The sequence below is a fragment of the Sparus aurata genome, chromosome 20 (assembly GCF_900880675.1).
Source record: "Sparus aurata chromosome 20, fSpaAur1.1, whole genome shotgun sequence".
NCBI lineage: Eukaryota > Metazoa > Chordata > Actinopteri > Spariformes > Sparidae > Sparus > Sparus aurata.
In genome coordinates, this window is record NC_044206.1 from 25702705 (window position 1) to 25726795 (window position 24091).

At 43.1% G+C, this 24091-nt stretch overlaps 1 protein-coding gene across 5 annotated transcripts in view; it reads left to right on the top strand.

Moving 5' to 3' along the window:
• aatkb (apoptosis-associated tyrosine kinase b) overlaps nt 1–23217 on the top strand; it is a 48928-nt gene extending 25711 nt beyond the window's left edge. For 2 of the 5 annotated variants that reach the window (XM_030400829.1, XM_030400830.1), the window contains exons 3-14: nt 4393–4534; nt 10397–10476; nt 11187–11305; nt 12210–12297; nt 13260–13393; nt 13849–13933; nt 14334–14455; nt 14891–15040; nt 15373–18898; nt 19309–19438; nt 19545–19751; nt 20346–23217. In XM_030400829.1, coding sequence (XP_030256689.1) covers nt 4393–4534; nt 10397–10476; nt 11187–11305; nt 12210–12297; nt 13260–13393; nt 13849–13933; nt 14334–14455; nt 14891–15040; nt 15373–18898; nt 19309–19438; nt 19545–19751; nt 20346–20374 — 4812 coding nt within the window. In that variant the 3' untranslated portion in view covers nt 20375–23217. The other 3 variants (XM_030400831.1, XM_030400832.1, XM_030400833.1) reach the window with 3 other exon arrangements.
• The last annotated feature ends 874 nt before the right edge of the window (nt 23218–24091 follow it).

Sequence of the window (24091 nt, forward strand, 5' to 3'; positions counted from 1 at the left end):
CTACTGCAGGGTAGAAGAGTATTTTAAGCCACTCCGTGACCACGATTCGAGATAAGCACGTCATCAGTTACTAACACACATTCAAGCAGGTTGCCTGGTTGTAATACAAACGCTCATCAGTGCTGCTCTGGGCTGATGAGTCAAGTAGAACCAGCAGGTGTATTTAAAAGCCAAATCCAGTCTACATACAGTCAAACAACATGCAGTATATGATATGATACTGTGCTAAAACAGTTAGTCGGTTAAGTGATTAGTTCAAAGAATGCTTCCATCACCATGTTTAGCAGTTGTTATGTAGCATGTTCACCATCTATGTTGAACACCAGACTGGTGACTGATGTTCCTTTCATACAGCCTCTAGTGTGGCTTAAAATGCAAAATGTTCAAAGTTTTATGTGAGGATTTACAGTTTTTCTTTTGCCTTACATCATTGCAGAACGTACAAAACAAAAACTTCTGAAAAAGTGACCTTGGGCCCTGGAAACTTATGAGAGCAGATGTAATCTTATCTACAGATCTACCATAATGCATCACACTCTTTGTTCCCGTTCTTCTACAACTAGCTTCTTACTGTGACTCATATTTCTGCACAACACTCGAAACGGTCTAAAGGACACAAATTTTCCTCAATTTATTAGTTTAACTTGCAGCATTATGTAAGAGCTAAAATAACGTGTCTTCGGAGGGAAATTGCAGAATCATTTATGCCGCTGTGAAGAGAGCCACATGAATAACCGTGTCAGATGACTTTTCTCTGCAGCTCCAGCCTTTCTTTTCTCTGTCTTAACAAACGCAGGGTCACACGATTACAGAAGTGTTTGTAGCAAGATTACATAACATCCTGTTCTTTCTTCAACACTGTATGTGTTTATAAGTGTGCAGCTTGAGTTGTTGTTAAGCTGCAGGCAAGGAATAAGCAAGGAATAAGCATATATCAAAGACACACAGTGTGAGTGATGTGCATCATGTCTGGTTTGTGTCTTTGGCTGATTGGACCACCCAGCTCGGACCTGTCAGGGTGTGTCCGAGGAAGGGGCCAGGACGGGAGGAGGGGGAAGAGAGAGGGGGCGCGAGGGCGTGAGGAAGGGCATACCCATGAGCCCACAGTGCATCCGGCCTCAGGGCCCCATCTGGAATTAGACACAGAGCAGGAAGAGGGAATTTCAGGGGGAAAAAAAAAACTTCAAGAGGAGACGAGAGAGAAAAGCTCTCTGTGTTTTACAGACAGCAATGGAAAGATGAGGAACTTCCTCTAACAGAGCTCGCTGCTGTAGGGGCGAGCTGGGGGACTGGACTCAGTCTAGGAGTGAAAAAGAGTCTTTTCAGAATAATAAGAATTTATAATTTCGCACTTCATGTAGATAGTGAGAAATATGTGGACCTGCCACACTTCACTACTGATACTTTACTTTTAAATTCACTGTAATTATTGACCCATAGCAGAATTGGCCTGATGGGCCACAAAGTCCACCTACACTTGACCCAAATACAGCAATGAATTATGATCCAAAGGTGGTCCAGATGTGGTTCCTAGAACAAGGCTGCATATGGCCTATGACATAGCCATATCGCAGCCAACCTTAATGACCGAGCTGACCCAGTTCTAGCCCTGTGCTGGACCGAACACATTTCAGCACCAGTTCCAGAAGTGAGCCTCAATACACACTAACTATATCTGAGCCTGGTGAAAAATGCCAACAAGATCACATGCAGTTGTTACACATTTAAGAATGTAGTCTGTGTGTGTGTGTGTGTGTGTGTGTGTGTGTGTGTGTGTGTGTGTGTGTGTGTGTAGGTGTGTGTGTGTGTGTGTGTGTGTGTGTGTGTGTGTTGACCGGGGAAGGGGACTGCCCTGCAGATGTTCTTTGGCTTTTGGGAGAGAGAGAGAAAAAGAGAGGAAGAGAGCATGTGATGTCAGATGTATAGTATGTGAACCCCCCCTCACCCATCCCTCCTCCCCCCTCCTCCCCCCTCCTCCCCTCCCACTAGTATTTTTCTCCCTCACATTTTTGAGGGGGCTCGATTTCTCCCCCCCCCCTCATGAGACGACTGCAGGTTCGATCTCGCCTGTGAACCGGGAGATGATGCTCCTCCTTCTTCCTCCCCCCTCTTCGTTTTCTCTCCCTCCATCCCTCCATCCCCAGCAGATCCTGGGGACAGTCAGTGGTCAGCTACTGAGCCTCTTCATCCTCTTCCTCCTCTCTGGACTCAACAATGAGACTCTCTCTGCAGAGTGATGGTGCCTGTTTCTGCAGCCGCTCTTCCTGGCACCGCCAACCTCCTGCTGCCCTGCACCCTGCACACAAGTGGGACCCTGGGGGGGCACTGGGTGTGTGTGTGTTTGTGTGTGTGTGTGTGTGTGTTTGTATTTATGGATGTGTGCAAGAGAACCAGAAAGAGCTTGAGATGCTGTAACCAGAGCTGAGGGCGTCTGACATGTCATCCTCACCTGTGGAGACTGAGGACAGGTAAGCAAGCTGGAGAGGCTCAGAAACATTTAGTTGACCAGCCGGGAGTCAGGCAGATTTTTTTGATAGTAGGAGGAAGACAAAGGACTTAAATGTTTATCTGTAAATAGTTTAAGGTACTTATATGTGTAAGAATGAAATCATTGCGATGGTTTTCAGTCATCACTTCATATTTAGTCACGCACTTCTGCTTAGTTTTATTGAATCCTTATTGAGTATCTAAGTTTTGAAAATGTCGCCCTGAATTCTTTCTTTCGTTCTTTCGTTCTTTCTTTCTTTCTTTCGTTCTTTCTTTCTTTCTTTCGTTCTTTCTTTCTTTCTTCTTTCTTTCTTTCTTTTTTTTCTTTCTTCTTCTCGCTTCCTTCCTTCCAGCTTGGTTTTAATTAAAAAAATAACCAAGTTGTCATGTGAAGGCCTGGTTTTGACAGCTTCTTCTGCAGGACATACGGGGGAATGAGAGATAATATCGTTCTGTAAATGCTGGTGTGCGACAGTGTGAGTGTGTCGATGTGTAGAGTGAAACCACATGTTGAGCGGGAGGGCGAGTGGGGCCGTGTGAAGATTTGGATCTGAGGCCGAGGGAGTGTCGTTGTGTATGTGCTCGCATTCTTGGGGGACAGGATGAAGTGAGAGATGGAGGTGTTTATGTGTGTGAGTGTGTGCGTGTGTGTGTGTGTGTGTGTGTGTTTGTGTGGGTGTTGCAGAGGTCACATTTTTCCAGTGTTGGGACCCCGCTGCTCTCCAGCTTGCAACTAAGGGACTTTTATTCTGACATCCGGTCTATGGATGCAGCCAACTCCCTCCCCCCTCGGTCCTCTGCTTCATTCTGCTATCCATCTCGACGTTCAGCTGACAGAAGGAATCTTTCAGGGGCTCCTGACTGTACATCCAGCCGGGGCCTCAATGTAACACTAACATAGAAGAAAACCCCCACTGCAGCCTGCATTGTGCTTCCTGAATGTTTCAACAATGTTTTAAAATACATAAATGTAACTGACGATTGTTGTTTTTTCCATCTGGCGTTATCACATTGAAATGCTAATAAGTGCACATAAATTGGGGATGCCAGAAAGAGAGGAGAAGGAACAAATGGTGCGAGTAAAAGCTTTGACTCTTTTGTTCACAGTTTCTTCCAAGTACAAAGTTATGATTAATGCTCCTTAGATGATTTCTGGTGATCGTGCGTAATCAGGCTATCGAGATCTCTTACACATTAATCTCTCTTGGCCAGTCAGAGTTGTGAAACTCATCGATTTATCTCCTTCTTGGTGCCATTTGGGGCTGAGATAGGATGAACTTACAGAAGTGCAGTAAATTAAGCTAAAAATTTTACTTTCTCATTATTTTATGAACATGCTCTCTGTCGATTTTGATACGAAGCCATTACGAAATGTTTTTCCAAATTTTAAAAATAACATTTCTTGCGGATTGAGAGTGAGTCACAGCAGCTCTTCTCTCCAGAAAGCATCTCAGCATTAAAACCACCAGGCTTAATTGCAGAGTAGAGGACTGAGATACATGTAATCTTAGTACAAATAATCTTTGGATAAATCACACTGGCTTTGTTTACACTGTGATGTTCCAACTGGTCTCACAAACAGCTTAGAGAAACACTGAACCGGGCCAAGACAGCTTGCCTCAGTTTATCTTATTTCTGCCTCGTCGGTCCAGCCAAAACATTATCTGTTTTCTGTCTACATGTATGTACATTGATGCAGGCAGATATTATATTTTGCATATGCGCTGATTATATGATCTACAATGCCCCTAAAGTTAGGTTAAGGCAATGCTTTTTAAAGTGTCTTTCCAAGTTTTCATCTTCGTGTCCTCACATTTGTGACTTGGCAAGTTACCCAACCAACTGTGAGTGTATGTTAGTATCTGACCTTTGAGCTTCTTGTGTATTTGTGTATCTGTTTTCCAGGAATTCAAGAATGTGGACGGGGAGGAGTACCATGCAGATATGTCCACCTTGGGCTCGCCGGCCTCCCAAGGCAGCCCGGACGTCTACATCCTGCCGCTCACCGAGGTGTCCCTGCCGGTCGCAAAGCAACCTGTACGATCAGGTGAGTCACTTAAGTTCAGTTTAATATCATGTCTTAAACTCTACTGAGGGGGTCTTTCAATCAAAACCAAATAAAAGAGTAAGTAGAACAGGAAATGTTCACAGACAAGGTCATGCATTTAAGTTTTACTCGTGTTGACGTCCTCACTCTTTGACTCTCTTCCGGGGTTTTAGTGACCAGGAAACCAAACCTTGACTCAAATTATGGATTTCTCTTGTTTGGAAACTGTTGCAAACATTTGGAATAATGTAACAACATAATTCAACAAAATATAAAGCAAAGGTTTCGTTGTTTTAAGACAGTTTTATACAAAAATGTAGTTTCAGTCTTGGTGGAAGTGAAAACAAATTGATTCACAAGTCAACAATATATCTGCATTGTATGAAAACTGGATTTAAATAATCTGACACATAGTCTAATGTGCATTTCAGGGAGTGTCCAATTGTTTTGCTCGTTCAACGAAGTGTAATCTGGCCGCAAACTGGTTGATCGTAGGTCTGTTTTGCGCATTAGATGAAATAAACCAATTCCCTCCTAAAGACAATTCCTTTTTAAAACCAGGTGTGCCTGTGTGTCGTTCTTTGTGAACCCAGGGCATCTTTGCCTTTGATTTAAGACCATTTCTTGTTAGTTGATGGCACCGTCACTTTCTGCACCTAATCACAGCTCAGTTGAAGTCCATCACGTCCATTGATGGACAGATCAGAGCAAGTATATTTGCTTGTTACGCAACGTGGGCCCTGGCTGCTCAAAAGACAACGATGTCGGTCAGAATTTAGTTACGCCGTGCTGTGTGCACTGGCTGGCATAAGATAGGGCACAGAGTCTTTAAAATAATCATACAGGGATATGTAAAGTGAAAAATTGAGTGCTCAAGAGGTTAAACTTGGTCCTCCAATTCCATTTCCAGTTTTTTCACTCAGTAAATCTTTGAATCCCCACTCCACATTTAAAGGGATTTACACATTTTTCCTGCCTTTGAAAGGGATCAAATATAAGATGAATGGTCAGTCACAGAATATCCAATCATGACATCACTTTTGATGGTTTGTCAGCGCTTCATAATTTACCCCTTCAGTCATTTGCTGCAAACTGATGTAAGCCTTGCAATAGCTTTGCAAAGGTGCCAGAGCCTTACACATGCAACTACATTTCAAGGGTGGAGGATAACTAATGTAAGAGCGACGAGCTGCGCGACTGCGTCAGTCAAAGTTTGTCCCCGGGGTGAACACCGCCCTGATGCTGGCCTCAGTCAGCTGGGCCTCCACCTATCCCACAATCCCTCACTGCAGGTCCCCACAGTATGAACTCTGTGCTCTTTAACTTTCACTCTCTCCCACAAACATCTGCCTGTTGCATAATAACGTCCAGGCCGGCCAGCCTACACTGCTGCTCGTTGGAATGTCAGGCATGCGAGAGCACAAAACCCCAGTGAGAATATCCGTCTTTCACTCTGTCGCTTTCTTTCTCTCGTTCTGCTTCTCCGTGACAATGGTCCGTGTTGTGTGCTAATGGGCTGATGCTGCCTGATAAACTTATGACACTGGAGTGCGTTGAGACTTAATGGATCATGCCCACGCAGTTAGCTCAGCCATCAGTCTGCATCAAAGCTCAGATAGAGACGATTGTGACTGTTTGTTGGACGATCTGCACTCATTTAGTTTGACCGACTCTAGGGTCAGTGAATAGGGAATATATTGTATGAAGGAGTAAAGTTGCGTTGATACACGGCTGGTTGACAGATTTTAATTTGCTGTTCCGTGTATTAAAACAACAGAAGAATAGTTTCTGGTGAAAAAAGTTCCAGGGGTGGATATCACAAAATGTCAAAAGCATAAAACCAGATATATCTGCATGGCTTGATGCCACTAGTGTAAAGGGAGAAACCATTTCCTCTTCTGTGATTTGGGTAAACTGGGCCTTTAACATATGGTTTGTCTTCTGTGAATAATAGAAACCATATGGTGTTACAGTAATGGCAGAGGTCAGGGATTCATTACTGCGCCTTCAGGACTGCCTCACCCAGTGACATCATGAAAGGAAATGAATTGTTGTTTTTTAAGAGAACTGGATTGGCTGAATGGATCCATCACACCCTTCTTTCTTAAACCTTCTTATAAGTTTCACAAGTTTCTTATCTTTGTTAGCTTCTTTTTATGTATTTGTTTCTTTCAACTAGTTCAAGTTGAAGGTCAGTGTTGAAAAAATACCCAAAAGCTATACTTTAAAAGTGTGAAAGTAAACACATCGTTTTAAAGTATAACCTTGGTAAAAGTGAAAAAGCCCATATGAATAATAATAGAACAAGTAGCAATAAATCATACACATATTTACATGTATGTATATACTGTTAACTAAAATGATTAGATAAATGTAGTGGAGTGGAAGTTTTAAATGGCAGAAAATGGAAATACTCATGTTTTTCAAACAGTGCAATACAGTATGTTACAGTTTATTAAGTTAAGTTTATTTGCACACCACCACTTGATAGAAGTGCAGTTGAAAGATGCTTTACAGGGTGATAAAATATTAAAACTAAAAAACTAAACTTAAAGAAACCAAATGGAGGAGGAGAGTGGAGTACAGATACTAGACAGATGGCAACAGAGTGGAAAGTTAAATCAATACATATGTATTAAGATTTAAAATAATTTATGAGAAACTGGGTAAAACAGACTTGAAGTTGCTTTGAATCGAACACAGATCTCAGATTTTGACTCACTAAGGATTCCTGAGAGCTGAGAGAGACATGGAGCTGAAGTATTCAGCAGCTTTGAGAAAGTTTCTTTCAGCCGATGTTCCCATCTTCTCGGTCGTGCTGCCCTGGGGCTGTCAAAAAGACTGTGTGGATAGGTGGAGCTCCTAATGAGACACCAGTACTGTGAGAGCTTGGCTCCGTCTGTGGCCCGGTCCTCAGGACCCACCCTGATGCAGCTGTTCTGTACTGCAGGCTGCACTGCAAAGACTAATGGAGCTCACACCCACACAGAGAGTTGACATGACATGTAAACAGCTGCACACATGTTAAAAATCATACAACCAGAATCTGAGCAGAAACAAGTCCAGTTTAACACAGAAATACAACAACTGGGAGCACATACATCGACCTCCACGCTTCCATTTCTACTTGAGTTACACAACAAGAATGGGCCAATGTCATTAGTGAATCTAAACGATTGTCCAAGGCCAGCACTCCAGCTCAGCACCTCAGCAGAGGCCGGACTGGGATGCACTGGACTGGAAGAGCATTATGTGAATTCCATTAGACTCTGAGTGATTCAGCCGCTGTGCATCTCGCTAAAGACTTCCTGGATACTATAGCGATTAAGCTAGATGCATTCAGAGAGAGACGCTCAGCAGCTCAGAGCTTAGAAAAGACCAGACAACGCTGTCAAGTGGTAATTGAGTTAGTGTATTGGCTGTGAAGAGGTCTGAGAACTTACCGGGGGCAATCAAGGTATTTTCAGTTTGTCACAGTGGATAAAGTGACATAAGAATTAGAAAGTGAGAGAATATCCTTCTGCCATGGCTGCACCTGTTCTAAATGTGTTTTTTGATTATAGCAGAATACACAGTGACAGACATAGAAAAAAAGAGAAAACATTTCCTTACTAATAACGCATCGCTCATTGCATGAATGGACATCCTGCTAAGAACCAAGCAAAAAGAAAACAAAGATAACAAATATTATAGTAAAGTCTTTGAGTATTTATTTTTCTCTCCCAGAATGCATCCCCCTCCCTGCATTGTTCCATCAGAAATTATGAATATTTGAGGTTGACATGATGGCGTAGGTGGGACCCATTGCTTGCCACTGTTATCGCCAAAGCTCAGTCCATTCCTGTGTCACCGAGCTGGTGGATAATAGTCCCAGTGTGTGCTTACTAACTGGTCCTAACTGGTGCCATGCTGCCCTAAGCAGCCAGACAATGGTGGTTATTCTGTTCCGGGCCGGAGAGAGCGTGAGTGGGTGTAAGGAATGACCAGTCTGGGGAAAGAGACGGGGGTGTCCAATATGGCCTCCACACAGTGACTGGACTGTGTGGCAGTCTGGAGGGGGACGACAGCGCCACAAAGGTCCGTCTGTCTGCCTCTACACCCAGAATCTAAGTGTCATCGTGGGAGACACAGAAAGAAAGAAAGAAAGAAAGAAAGAAAGAAAGAAAGAAAGAAAGAAAGAAAGACAGAAAGAAAGAAAGGGGTAGATGGTGAGGGATGAGAGATGGAGGGGCAGAGGGGTTGGGGGGGGATGTTGCCGTCAGTCCGGTTTCATTTGGCTGAGCCGGGACGGGACGGTCGGGCGTGTTCAGCAGGCAGGAAGGACTCAGGTCATCTGGGGATGCTGACAGAGATGCATCAGGGGGTTGGAGGACAGTCAGACAGATCGGTGCCAGAGTCGGCTCGATATAGAATAAGAGTACAGTTCCATCTGTTTACTGAGAGACCATGGGCAACATCCACTGGCATGTTCGGATATTTCATTTCATAAAGGGTTAATAACAATCAGCCGGACAGACGATGGATTCTTCATCAGCCACTTAAGATCTCGGAAATGGTGCGTGCTCATGTTACTGATGTATGTGTTATAAGAGCTATATGTATTCTTTATTATTTATCATTGAGAGCTATGATTCACCTCAGCATGTGAGGACATGCTGTATCTTCTTTTCAAAAACAATTGTGCCTGCATGCATGATATCTCCATCTGTTTGTATCTAACAAGACAACAAAAGACAACGTTTTATCAATCGATACTTCTTTATGCATTGTTGCTTGAAAATTAATCTATTATAAAACATCACAGAACCTCATTTTGTCTCGAACACATGCAATGTGTAGCCTTTTTATTCAGGTTTGCCCTCTAATGGTTGTTTCTTCTGACACTAATGAAAACATTACCTGTGAAGGTCGACCTCCCCTTCAGCTCAGAAAAAGTCTACTGTAACTTAATAAAAGCATCAAGCAGCACTGTTTGGCAGATGAAAATCTGACCCTGAAAATAACGTTAGTTTAAATAACTCATATTTCAGCTGATGTGGCTTGCAGGACCCTTTTACTACCAGCTCCATTTTAAGTTATGCATACTTGACATTTTTCTGACAGTTTTCCAAATGTATGTTAAGCAGATGTAAAACGATAAACGGTTTTATTTTCTTCCAAGCAGTCACTGGTTTCCATCCATTTCCATGTGGTGTGACAGCCCAGTGTCATGACAGTTCATCAAATACTGACGGAATCTAAGTACTTCTGTGCACATAGACACAAATTATCCACTTTTTCATGACTCTCAATAAAGATAAAAAAAGGAAACTGTGGGTACACAACAATTATTTTTAATGTAAAAGCAACATTTTTCCCTTAGCTTAACCAAAGTTATCCTTTTCCTGACTGTTTGACAAACTGAAAATATCCATTCCTAAGTGCATTTGTTGCCTTAACCTAAACATAGACCGGATGTCTTGATTCTGATGTGACATTCTTGTACGCCCACCCGTCACCTTGACCACCTCCCTGCGTCTCCAGCATGATTCACAGATGTTGTGTTTCAATCAATCAAAGACAAGTAGTGCAGGCATAAACAATAAATGAGGAACTGCTGTAAAACTATGGTGGGTAAAGAATAAATAATTAGCACTGCCCACTGCTTGAGAACTGTTAATTATAGGGTGAAAGAGTTTTCTAATATCATATAATTAAGTGTTGTATGGAGATGTGATAGCGAACTGTAATCAGGCATTAGGTGATTTGCAGTAATGGACTAACAGGCGGTGACTTTGTAAAGACCACAACATCATCAGCACTCCAACGGTGGATGGTTTTCCATCACAGTTACACCTTTTCCCCTCCCTTCTTTTCTTCCAGTCCAACTCCTGAAATCCACAGATCTCAGCCGCCACAGTCTCCTCTACCTGAAAGAGATCGGGAATGGCTGGTTCGGGAAGGTAAGCCCACTGCTGACACTACAATCTCCGTAACTTGCTGCTGGTGGTTTTGACAGTCACACCTGCTGTCCCTGCATCCGCCCGCCAGGTTAGATGAAACCCAGCATCAGTGAGTCTCACATCAGGGTTGTTAGCCTGTGCTGTGATCCCAGCCGTGCTCAGAATGGAGTCAGTTAAAAATGGCCGACGTGCTGAGAATACCTGTAATGTCTGAGTGTGTAATGCCATCCGTATCCTCGTGCCTTTGATGTCCGCTTCTCCCAGAGGTGATACACTTCGCCCTTGAGAACATATTTTACGCTGGTAAAAATGTCAGAGTAATAGCCCTCCGCTGCAGGCTGAACCATGTGGTGTGGTGATTATACAACCAGATAACATGTTGTTGTCGTTCTCTCCCCTTCTGTTCCTTTGTTTGTTTCTCCTCCTTTTTCCAACTCATTCACTCATGAATATACATCCGCCCTCTCCATCCTTGTGTACCTTCACTGGGTATGTCCATCTGTACGTGTGTTTGTCTGCATTTTTCTGTCTCTTCATTGTCTTTGAATCCTCTTCGCCAAACTCCTGCATGACTGCTTTCTGTCTCGTTGTCTGTCTGGTCACTCGCACTCCATGCTTAATGGGTTTATTTGGATGTAAATGTCCGTCTGTCCGTCTGTCTGTCAATCCTTCTTCCCCGTGCGTATATGTCTCCATCTGTACTGTTTCAGGTTCTGCTTGGGGAGGTGAATGCAGGCCTAAATACCACCCAAGTGGTGGTGAAGGAACTCAAAGCCAGCGCCAGCGTACAGGACCAGATGCACTTCCTGGAAGAAGCTCAGCCGTACCGGTACGCATTTATTGTGTCACCTGTGTGTCTGTCAATGATGGGAACTCATTCACTAACAACACATCCTCATACCTAAAGGAATAATCAGGTCATTACCCAGTGAGGCAAAGGACATATACAGTCTCACTTTTCCCAAAACAACTTGACTGTTGCAGTGCACGAGAGGCAGGCACATCTATCTTTGTCATAAGGTCACAGTTGGTTGGGTTTGAGAACATTGTGGTTTGTTTGATCCATCCATCGCCTTATGTAGGTTGTCTGAATGTCCTCTTTTGCCGCTGAAATAATTGCTAAAGCCACCAGAGGTCGCCAAGTAACAATAAACGTTATTATTGGTCGTATTGGCACCAGAAAATTGGCAGCTCTTCAGGCACAACACACTTTTTTCAGTTCGATTATGGTTTTCTACTTTGAGGAGTCTGACATTCGTCCTGGTTAATTGTTTCCAACCTTCTACAAAATGAGCATTTTGAGAGGTTTTGCCCTAAAAGCTTTCTACCAGAAAGCCTTTACAACGTATAGTTAACAATGTGAAAGGTTCCACTTGGACCCAAACCACGATCTTTATCTAAACCTAACCAGTTAGATCTGCCTTGTGTCGTGCACACATCCATCCACCACGACCTCCTCCCTATGCACACTGTGTTGCTCTGCATCCTCTGAATATCTTAATTGAAATGTGTTTATAATAGATGCATAATTTCCACCATATTTTCACTAATACGGTGGATATGCTGTATGAATTATTACAATTAACATTAGTGTCTCATAATGTTCTTATTGTGATAAAATGTCTGCCTTGCTTTTAAAGACTTGGTTCATCGGTGTGTTATTGAAGCATGTCACAGATATGATGTGCGTCATAACTCACTTTCTGCCTTGATCTCATGCTCTTCCTCTCCAGTAACCTCCAGCACCACGCTCTGGTGCAGTGTTTGGCTCAGTGCACTGAGGTCACTCCCTACCTGCTGGTGATGGAGTTTTGTCCACTGGTGAGTATCCAAACCCAGAGGGGCAGGTGTTGTTGGGAGAACGGCTTACATTATGTGTAAAAGAGATTAACATCTGAAGCTAACTGCTTAGTGGATGAATCTAAAAGGAGCGCTGCCACAACCCTGCTGTGTCATTTAAGACGTTAATATTACAGTAAAATCACTGAGGTGTAAATGTGCCTTGGTGTTTTTCTATTAGGCTCTGCAACACTAGGTGCATTAAGTGTGTTGAAATAATCTACAGTATGAGGTATGTACTGTAATTTATAAAAGTCCTGTTAAGTCTTTAAAGACCTTTATTTTAAATTCAAAGTCAGCATTATATCCTCTAACTCATCCCGTACATTACATGGATTGAAAACCTCACGTAATATGTGGTTTATTGGATTTATTTGTTAATTACATCTGGCAATAAAAAACGTTCTTGGCACCTGCTGTAAATATTTGGCAGGCGAGCCCAAAGTCAGCAATGAATCATGCTGCAGTTGTTCGACTCAGACTGCAGCCTAAAATCCACTGCCAGCTCCACATGATCGATCAGTTCAGCGGATTAAACACAGATATCTGTGGTGATACTGAAGAAATCAAAGACTAAGAACTGGCTTCCTGCCTCTTCATCTCTGACAATTTTTTAATTTACTCCACAGTGTAAGTGAATGAATTGGGGATAGCTGATGAAATGTGTTGTTCACAGCTTTTATTCTTTAAGATAAAAACCATTAATATACAGGGCTAAGAACTACAGAATCTGTGAGGACAGAAAATGGTCAGATAGGAAGGAAAGTCTGTGATGGCAAGCCAGTAATTTAGCGCAGCTAGTCAATTGAAGATGGATGAAGACTCTGTTGAGGAAGAAACGGCTGAGTCTTGGTCGCAGTAAGCACAGTGAAATGGAATGACTGCCCTCCAGTGGTCAGAGGCTGTAACACTCAGATGTTTTATTTCTCTCCTCTGTCTTCCAGGGGGATGTGAAGGGTTACCTCCGAAGCTGCCGGACTGCAGAATCCATGACCCCGGAGCCCTTGATTCTTCAACGGATGGCTTGTGACATCGCCTCGGGACTCATGCACCTGCACAAACACAACTTCACACACGGGTAAGAAGCAATTTTCTGCTATTCGATATCACACACACACGCAGATGTCGCCCTGTCAGTATCTTGACCTGATCAGTAAAATCTGCCTTTTGCGTCTCGGTTGCTTCCTGGAACAATATCCTGGTGCTGCCTGAGTGCTCCTTACAGACTCCAGCATCAGTGATTTTGTTGCAGGCGGTGACCCTTCTTCTCCAGAACAACTCAAACATCCACTCAGTCTTCAGCATGTTTTTTTTAGAGACAGGAGTTGATGTTGATATGTGTAATATGTGTTGATAAGAGCAACTTTAATCTTGCATCAGTGAGTGTTTTTGCATGTTGGACCTGTAAATAGTTCTGTGCTTTGAGTAATATGTAAATCCTGCAATGCTCTGGTCTTGGTTTATATGTTAATAAATAATGAAGATCTGTAATAACAGCTGTTTGCCCTCCACCTCCTCCTCCTTTGTCACCAGCGATCTGGCTTTGAGGAACTGCTTGTTGTCCGCTAGTGTCACAGTGAAGATCGGAGATTATGGTCTGTCCCACACCAAGTACAAGGTCTGTTTATCAGATATGTATGCACACACACAGAAAGTAAATAGATATTGTAACATAGAAGCAAATAATCGTAGGACAGTTTGTTTTGTGTAGACAACCATTAACAAGCAAACAGTGAGTGGATGAGTTAACGAGTGAATCGATGAAAGAAGTGAGCTAAGCTTGTTTGAGAGTTAATATTTAAATCCTTCAGCTGCTGTGCATATCCAAAAAGATCCAGTATTTCTTTCACCCAAATGAGAAGATTACACAAATGATTTAATTCCCCGGAGCTTATTCACTTGTTTTAGAATATTTAATTTAATAAGGGGAGATGATTTCCAACAAAGCAAATAAAGTGTGATTATGTTGTGTCTTCGCTGTCTGCCCGTTAACACACGTTGCCCTTCCTTCCATTCAGGATGATTACTACGTGACATCAGATCAGATGTTCGTGCCACTGCGTTGGATCGCTCCTGAGCTGGTAGATGAGGTGCACGGAAACCTGCTGGTGGCTGATCAGACCCTGCAGAGCAACATGTGGTAGGATAAACACACGTGAAAAGGAGTGGCTGTGCTTTTGTTATACTCCATTGAGAAATAAAACAAAACTGTAAAATTGCTATGATTTACGTATTACATTTTGTTAAAATTAGGATGAAACAAAGAAAGTGTGTCTTCAGTTTGAAAGAATAAGCCATCTTGTACAATGATGTCATTACTTTGTGCATAAAAGGTCATGACCAGAATGCTTAAGTAAGTTCAGTGAGAAAGAAGCAATAAGGAAAGAACAATAGAAAACCTGACTATACAATAAAAAGAGAAGTGCCTCTGAAGGAATATACCAAGAAAGCAAGATAAATAATTACAAATTGAGGGATTAGATCAAATATATGTACATAGGTTGAATGACACATGCTTGTTCTGATTTCTTTTTTATGTTTCACGACATAATGTCCATGATATCTTTTGTCTCAGGTCTCTGGGTGTGACTATCTGGGAGCTGTTTGAGCTCGGCAACCAGCCCTACAGACATTACTCTGACAGACAAGTCCTGACCTACGCTGTGAGGGAGCAGCAGCTGCGACTGCCCAAACCGCTGCTCCAAGTGCCGCTGGCTGAGCGCTGGTGAGACACACTGAAACTCATTTACAAACATCTTTAAAATGTTTCAGATTCATTCAGGAAAAGGACAAACACAATATTTAGAGCAACACAATTAAATACCTTGCAGGATGAGTGGATTCTCATTTATTTTGCAGATTTTAATTATTATGCTAATCCTGTTGGTTTTGCTTCTCTGTAGTGGGGCTATTTTTTCAGTTGTTTTTTCATTTTTTATTACAACTAAATACATTCTTACGTGTTATTTGACCGGATTTGGGCGCATTATCTTCATAATTATCTGGTAGAATGTTTTTTTTATTTATAGTGTGATATGTTTGATATGTGCTCCACAGGTATGAGGTGATGCAGTTCTGCTGGCTCCAGCCTGATCAGAGGCCCAATGCAGAGGAAGTCCACTTGCTGCTCAGCTATCTGTGTGCCAAGGGGGCCAGCGAGGCCGAAGAGGACTTTGAGAGGCGATGGAACTCGCTGCGTCCCAATTCTGGATTCAACAGCCACCGTGGTGCCTCGGCAATATCTCGAGACCACCCCTCATCAACATCCTCCTCTTTCCCTCTCCTAGAGCAGTTTTCAGCTGGTGATGGCTACCACTCAGAGTCAGGGGATGACATACTAACAGTCACTGAGACCAGCCACGGCCTGAACTTTGAGTACAAGTGGGAGCAGGCCAGGGCAGACCAGTCATATAGAGCCCCAGACTCCTCGAGTACCCTGGGACAAGTCAACCATCATTGTCAGGAAGCCTTTTACCCACCTGGAGGCATTGTGGGAGGCTGCCCAATGGAGAACCACAGCCATGGAGTTTCTCCGCCCTACTACCAACCAAAACATCTTCATGCTCCTGGCATACTTCCTGTCCTCAGTGCCCACAGCCCCTCAGTTAGCAGTGAATACTACATCCGCATCGAAGAGCCAGTAGACTGTAACATTGATCCAGAGTACACCATGTGCTCCTACAGCCCAGACTACCAAGGAAGCAGTGGGAGCTTTCTGACTGGCAGTGCAGACTCAGGCGAGTGCATGGCCTGCCCGTCACAGGCTAAGAACATAGATCCATATTGGTCTGCAGATATCCACAAGTCAGATATGTATGATTCCAATGACTCAAGTCCTGCCATCTCCCTGACAATGGAGCCTCTTTTAGGGCAAGTGTCGGACAGCAGCCCCATTCGACCCTGGGAGTCTAGTCACTATGTGTCCTATAAAGACAGAGATGGGGGTTACTACTATGAGCACTCACCCCCGTTGGGAATTGATCACTATTTCATTGGAAGTGAGCTCACCAGAGACCATCATCGTGAAAGCTGGGGGTCAAGAAGCCTGCGTCAGGCCTTGGGTGAGTTGGAGAACCCACTTGGTATATCCCCCTCTGTAAACAGTCCGCCTCAACAGGCCTACAGAGACACATACCTGGACACAAGTCAGACTTCCATCATAGGAAAGAACGTGACAGGTGGTTACTATGACATGATGGGATCTCTGAGGAAGACTATGCCCAGTCACACCAGGCACAACAGCCACTCCGTCAGTATAAACATGGAGACAGAGGGGGCACTCTTCATCGGGCACAGAGACAGTGATTCAGAAGAGGAAGAAGAAGACATATTTGTTGAAAGACACACCTGCAACACTTGGCCTTCAAAACACAGCCATAGCAGTGTGGGTCACCACAGACGGGCGAGCCACAGCTGCAGACAGGATGCTTACGTAGATTTCCACTACACAATGCCAAGTACAGATATTGAAGATTCCTGGCCGGAGGAGCATAGCCTGGCCTTCCACTCTCTACCCAAACCCATTGACTATCTCGAGCCCCACCAGGCCAAAGATAACAGTGCCTGCCTTAGTCTGAGCAAACATCACTCAATGGTGCCCTCAGACAACTGCAATGCATACATCTACCTGTGCCATGAGGGCGAGACTCAGGTGCCAGCATCAGGAGAGTGTTGCCACTCGCACTTTGTTGACCCCCTTACAGGCTTACTAGTCAGAAACAACAGCTACAGTCATAGCTACAGTCACAGCAACTACATCAGTGATAAGGCCATTGATATCCAAAGCAATGAGGAGATGATCAATCTATCACCAGCTCCAGGGGGTCCCATTGTGGCCAAACCTGCCTTGACAAAGACTGAGGACAGTAGAGAGCAGTATGTTGACCTTACATTTGATGATACCCCACTCAAAGAAAAGAGGGAGGATGTAATCAAAGAAAATCCAATCATGCAAAAACCGACAGAGCCTAAAACAGAAGAGGTGACCCTGACAATGACTAGAACCTCTCCGCCTCCTGCTGACAACATGCATGTGATGGTGACCCTCACAGACCCACAATCAGAGTTGAGTCAAACTGTAGACAGTGGTGTTGACCACGGCGACTCCACTGTGAGCCTTGCTGACATCCTTGACTGCAGTGACGATGATGAGGACGATGACATCACAGATGATATCACTGACGTTACCTCAGGCATCTTTGCTGACGAGTCCAGCGAGCTAAACGCTTCTCCTGCCTTCAAGTCGCTACAGAAGCAGGTAGGAACTCCTGACTCCATGGATTCCATGGATCTGCCATCTGCAGCTGGGTCTTGTGAAGGCTTCAGCCCAGCGTCCTCTCACCCTTCCAGCTCACCCAAAGCTATGGATAGTGGCTATGACACAGAAAACAATGAGAGCCCTGAGTTTGTACCCAAAGAGCCTCATGAACCCCGTGAACAACCTCTGGGAAAGCCTACCGTTGATACGAGCCTGGAGGAGCAGGGCGATGAGTCTAAAGTAGTGCCCACAGAGGCTGAACCACCGTTGGATGAAGATTTGGCCTTAGAAGCTTCACAAACAGGTGACCACATCCTTTTACCACTGACTGATAAGACTCCATACAGAGACTCTGCCTACTTTTCAGACTATGAAAATGAAAGGCTGTCTCGGGATGAAGGGGACGAACCGTCAGAGATGGTAAAGGATGAAGGAACTGTTGAAAACGAACAGCACATGGGAGAAAAGAAGGGTGAGAAAAGGAAGAATGACGAGGAAGAAGAATTAGAGGACAGTGTTGCTAACAAAGACATAAAACTTGAAATAAAAGACATATTACCAGAAGGAACAGACTCAGAGATGGAGGCATACTTGATAGAAGAGTGTGACCAGGATGAGGAATTGGGGCTTCCTCTGGAGCCCTCTGACACTGCTTCAATAGCAGAGGGTGGGCTGGATGAATGGCCATCTCAGGAAGAGAACTCATCCTTGGGAGACTGGGCAGCAGAGGTGGTAGGAGCCATGGAAGAAGCCCTTGGGGCCCTGAATGGAGATTGTACCTCCAATGTCAAGGCAGAGGATGATGCAGAAGACACGAAAAACTCTGCTCAAGATTCAGAAACAACAGAAGAGCCAGCAGTACAGCCGGATCAGAACAGGTCATCGGGGATATCCGGTGAAAACCTACATACTTTACCCAAAGATGAGGTGGCCTTGCAGCACACAGCAAGCACCAGACGTTTTTCTTCTTCCTCTCCCCCACCTCCATCCACCCCTCCCCCTCCACTCCCTGCAACACCGGAGGGCCGAGCGTCTCCGGCTGATGGGGAAGAGGCGGATGAGGAGGGCGGTGACACCGATGACAGCGACGAGTCAGATGAGGAGCTGCGAATCTACAGTGTGCAGGAACAGAGCGGAGGTGAGGAGAGCGAAGACGAGGTCCACCCAGTGCCCATCGTGGTGAGCGATAACAGCGAAGCCCACAAACTGCGCAGCCTCCTGAAGATGCCAACCCTGCTCACAACGGAGAACCTGGAGGAGGAGCTCGAACGCAAGACGAAGACGGTGTCGTTTTTTGACGATGTCACCGTCTATCTGTTTGATCAGGTGAGTGGCAGAGAAGGGTTTCATTAATTCAGTTTGTACTTAAAACTACAACAAGGCACTTTCACTTTTTGGTGATTCTAGCAGCCCCGTTGAACAAAAGATGAGGGTGAAACAAAGTAAAACGTGTTTTAGTGTAGTACCAGCAGACAACAGAGTAGATAGTAAACATATTTTTGCACATAGCAGCTAAAAAGCTAAATATCTTTGAAATTAAGTTAGTGAAGACCAACACCTAGAAGGAGGGTGAATATTGAGCTCACATTCATCAGGTGGCAAACATGTTTTGAAGTTTAGCTGCCGCCTGATGGCAGCTTATGCAGCTCAAACTGACTCACCTGCCCAGATCTAATGTTGATTCTTTCTAACAATAGATTTCTAATTGTCTTCTCCTGAATTTCAATTTCCATTAGGAAAGTCCAACTAAGGAGCTGGTTGAGCATGGCTTCCCATTAGGAACAGAGGGTCAGAGTTCACGGAGCAAATCCCAGGAAAAGGTTAATGCCTCGGATGACTCTTCAGATGGAAACATCTCAGAGGAGAGTAAGTACCAGGATTCAAATTTAGTCTGCTTGTTTCAGCACCAAGAAAACATATTCAGTTGGTATTTACCATTACTTGAATATATCTTGTTACTGTCTGCCCTCAGGTGCAGGGTACGAGTGGGAAGACGATTTCCCGCTGCTCCCTCTACCAACATCCTCTGTGACATCTGACTCACCTCCACCTCGCTCCACCCCCAAAGCTCCTGAGCCCAAACCAGCCGTACAGTTCTCCCGCTTCACTGTTTCCCCCTCCAACGTGTCCCGTTTCTCCATCACCCACATCTCGGACTCTGATATGGACTCAGTAGGAGGTGCGTCTCTGAATAATAACTCCTCCTTCTTTGTAACACATCAAACACATAATAATACCTAGATTTCGGAATTGAAATGCGGATTAAATGTTTGTTTAATGTCGCAGCTGTTCAGATTTGAAAATATTTTACAAATCAAAATTGCAGAGAAACTTAACTGAAAGGTCAAAGCTGCTAAAACGGGGACACATGGCAACGAAGTGAAGACATCCTTCTTTTCATAGCAAAGCTCAGGCCTCAAATACTGAATACAACAAATGATATTCTAGTCTTCTGGGATTTAATGTAAACCTTGATTCTTCGAGTAAGTCTGACCTAAATTTAGACTAATCCCAAGTCATGTATGGATGTGGCTAGTGGGGTACTTTCTCTTGAACTAGACTTAATTCCAGTTTAGAAAACAGATGTCAATATTGGCTACAACACACAGCCACAGACTGAATTACAGTGAAACATAAGACCCTAATGAGATAATAAAGTTTCTTGCCAAATTTAATAGAAATCTGCGAAACATTTCTGGTTATTAAGATGCGAGATTGCCTCTTAAGAACACTTTAGTCATTAATCCCGTCTGTTTTATTCTTTCTTCCACAGGAAGCAGCGAGGATGGGGACAAAGAGTAACGAGCTGTGGATACTTACTGCCTCTCTGTGACAATGACTCGGCCTGCTAGCATGACTTCTGATTTATTTTTTAAAGTCAGGTTTTAGAAACACAAGACAGTGCCTCTTATCGCCTGTGGACACTTTTGAAAGGTCCGTCTTACCACAACGGAGGACCGACTTAAGCTGTTTAGAATACTGAAAAGAGTATGGTTAATATATAAAATTTACAGAATATTAATATATACTGTATGTATGATGTAAAGAATATATGAAAGTAGGGGTATGTTGAATTCTTCATATTTTTTGGATCAAAGAGACAAAATGGAAGGACAGACCTTTGGAAAGCATCACATTTGTCACCACTTTCACTTCTTAATTTATAGATGGGTAGCATTCATGAGAGCGTGGAACCACCTGGACTTACAAAACAGAAACTGTCGCGGAGTGAAAGTCAACTTCTTGGCTTCAGCACCTTGAACAAGACTGTACAGCTCCACAGACTTTGTACTTTTAAGGAAACTGCTTTAGTTGTCTTAATGAATATCAACCAGAATCCTTGAGGTATCACAAGTAATATAATGTTAATATTTGGGTTTATTCAGAGACGAAGGACACACAAGCGTGAACGAAGGAAGCAAAGGGAATTCTAAAGGGTCGTGTCTGTTTACAGAATGTAATCATGGAAACAGCTGATTGAACCTGGACAGCCTGATATTTTTTGACCCTATTTTCTTTCTTTCTTTTTTTGTATCAGGACCACTACTGTACTGTTTTACACAAATATGTGGCTCATTCTCTCTACCAAATTGAGTACCAGCACCGCCATCAAAACCAACCACTCTTTGCTGTAAACATCTGGCACAAACTTGTCACTATGCTGACAAGAAGTAAAGGAAGTAATTTCAGGTTGAACTCTTTATTTAAGGTTTGAAAGGTTTTTTACAAATAATGCAATGCATGGTTCCAAGTAACTAGAAGACAGTATAAGGATTCATTGCTTTGAGACGAAATGGGACAGTAGTTTGCTTTCTTTTTCGGAGTACAGACAGACACACATGTTCATGGAAATCCATTTTCATGGTTTCGCCCAGTCAGCAAAACAAAATGTTGGCATTTTACTTTCCTGCAAACCATGGATACATTCAAATGTGTTTGTGTCATAGGTACAATATTTAGAATCAACAATACGTGTGCTACATTCAGCTGCTAAGCAAATTACAGCGAGCAAAAGGACATCGCTTCAACATTTGTAGGTGTGAAACCACTGGATGTGTTTAACGAGATGCTGAGACGTTTTTCCAGCTATCCAAGTATTTTAGAGCCAAACCATGATGTTTCCCAAACCTTACCAAGGGTTTTTTTATGCTTAGACCTAACCAGACAACGAGCACAGCATTGTCACAACGTAAAATTGAAAATGTAATCAACAGAATTGTGAAGATGCAACATGGTGGTTTGCAGAAACGTACATTTCCAACATTCATTATGGCGATCCAAAGTAAAAGGTTTGCTTCGTAAAGACATTACTTCTCTGATTATGACATGTTCCATTAAGGGTTGGCAATAAGGATGAAATCTTACATTACATTCTAATACTATATTGCAATAATGGTATACATCAACAGATAGAGTCAACAGATAAAATATCTACTTGAAGTTTAACACCTGATAAATCAACGTTCTTCATCACATTGATGCAACGATCCAGTAAATCCAACTTTGCCAGAAAGGAGTAATCCTCAGTCATTTGCAACAATATTCACAATGGCCAAGTACAACCAGATATTAAAAAGGTATAAATACCTGAGTAGAAAGATTTGTTTTTAATCGCTAGTATGCATCATCATATTGCCCAACCCTACAGGCCAATCAGTACAAATGAATACATGCACAAAGTATTAAAAAGGCTGTTGAATAATATCTCTGACAGCAAACATTTTGCTCTTGCGTATGTAAATCAGCTCATCATACATGCAGTATTTGTAAGCTTCTGCCCATTTCTACCATGTTATCTGTTTGTAAGAGAAATGAGAAAAGCTGCCGGACTTTACTGTCACTTGCTGTATTATCATCTAAAATAAGTAAAATAATATTGTTTGGAGCAGTTTTGTACGACAAATCTGGTTTTAGAAGCTGTTGGACCTTTTCAGATTTGCAAGAAAAAAACATTTGTTCTAATTCATAATTTGGATTCTTTACATAATGTATAAAAACAGTTAAAAAAAACAAACAAACGTGTTGAGCCACGTTGCTTTTAGGCGGCGGGACGGATCAATTCAGTGTTGAGTCGTATTTGTGTGATCAGCTGGTTGAGAGACGATAGAGGGCTAACGTCATGATCATGAAATGTTGCAGTGCTTTGCTTTCTGTGTGTGTAAATGTAAGGAAGTGAAATGGAAGCTGTGGTCGTCAGTCGGCTCCGGAGCCTCAGAGAAGCAGGATGGCACCTTTCAAAGCACCCTAATGATCAACATGTCGTGTCTTCTAAGTGTTTGTTTGCCTTCCGGGGCTTTAATATTCTCTAAGAGTTTAGCATAGAACCATCTAGACAGCTGTCCGTAATATTTTTGTATCTCGACAAAAATACTTTTAAGAGTATTGATGTACTGTACCTGTGAGGGAGGGAAGGATAGAAAAATGTGTCTCTTCTGTTTATTGTTGCCAAAGAGATGTTGTGTTGTGGCCCAGGAGGCAACGGTTGGTCATGTTTTTACCCCAAGATGGAGACAGAGAGGAGGAACATTACAGCAGCTTTGGTTTGGGAAACTGTCAGTAACATGTGCTCCCACACTGACCTGGTCACGTCATTACTTTCTGTACCTTCTATCAAATATAAATAAAGTCTGTTTTACACATCTTAAGTTATCTTTTGACTGTTTCTTTGTGTTTGTAATAAGTGTGTCTCTTACAGCATTTATACATGGAGAAGTGAGGGAGAAAGAAAATTCACCATCATAGATTTTGGTGCGTTTTTTAGATCCAGTTGTGTCGTAGCAATGTTACAATACTGAAATTAAAATCTGGTATCACATATCATTTTTAAATGAAGTACAGTGAGTAAATGTTTCTCTCCCCCCACTGACACGTCGGATCATCCCCGTCATGTCTCTTAGAGGTCACGGCAGTAATTGACTTCAATCTGACACAACTTGAAAGACAAAAACATCATGCAGTCCGAAACAGTACATACAGGACACACGACACAATATGAGTAAATACTTGATTCTTTATTCTCAAAATTAAATAATCTGCCATCAAATCACACAATGATACAGATTTTGACTGCCAGTCATCATATTTGTACTGTATTAGTCTTCATGTATCACTTGGAGTTACACTGATACAGGTTTCATCAGTCTGAATACCAGTTTTTAGATTTCAGCTGCTGATTTGCGATATTTAAAGACCTCCGGGATGAAAACTCTGCTTGCACTGCCATCTAGTGGTCACTACTGCACATGCGCTGCAGTGCCTCTACAGTTCAGTGCTTCACAGTGTGCAGTTCTGCAGTGCTACACTACAGTTGGCCAACACCCTGCTGTGAGTTAACAGACTTAAAACCTTTTAACCCACAGAGCCCAGTACAGAAATCCACTTCCTCCATACTGTACGTGACTGAGAGTGCAGCTGCTCTTTAAAATCTCCTGCACTGGATGTGAGAACCAACTGAAACGGATTACAGTGAGGTGAATTCCCTTTCACATTTTAAATATTTTAAACTAAGGCACATTTCAT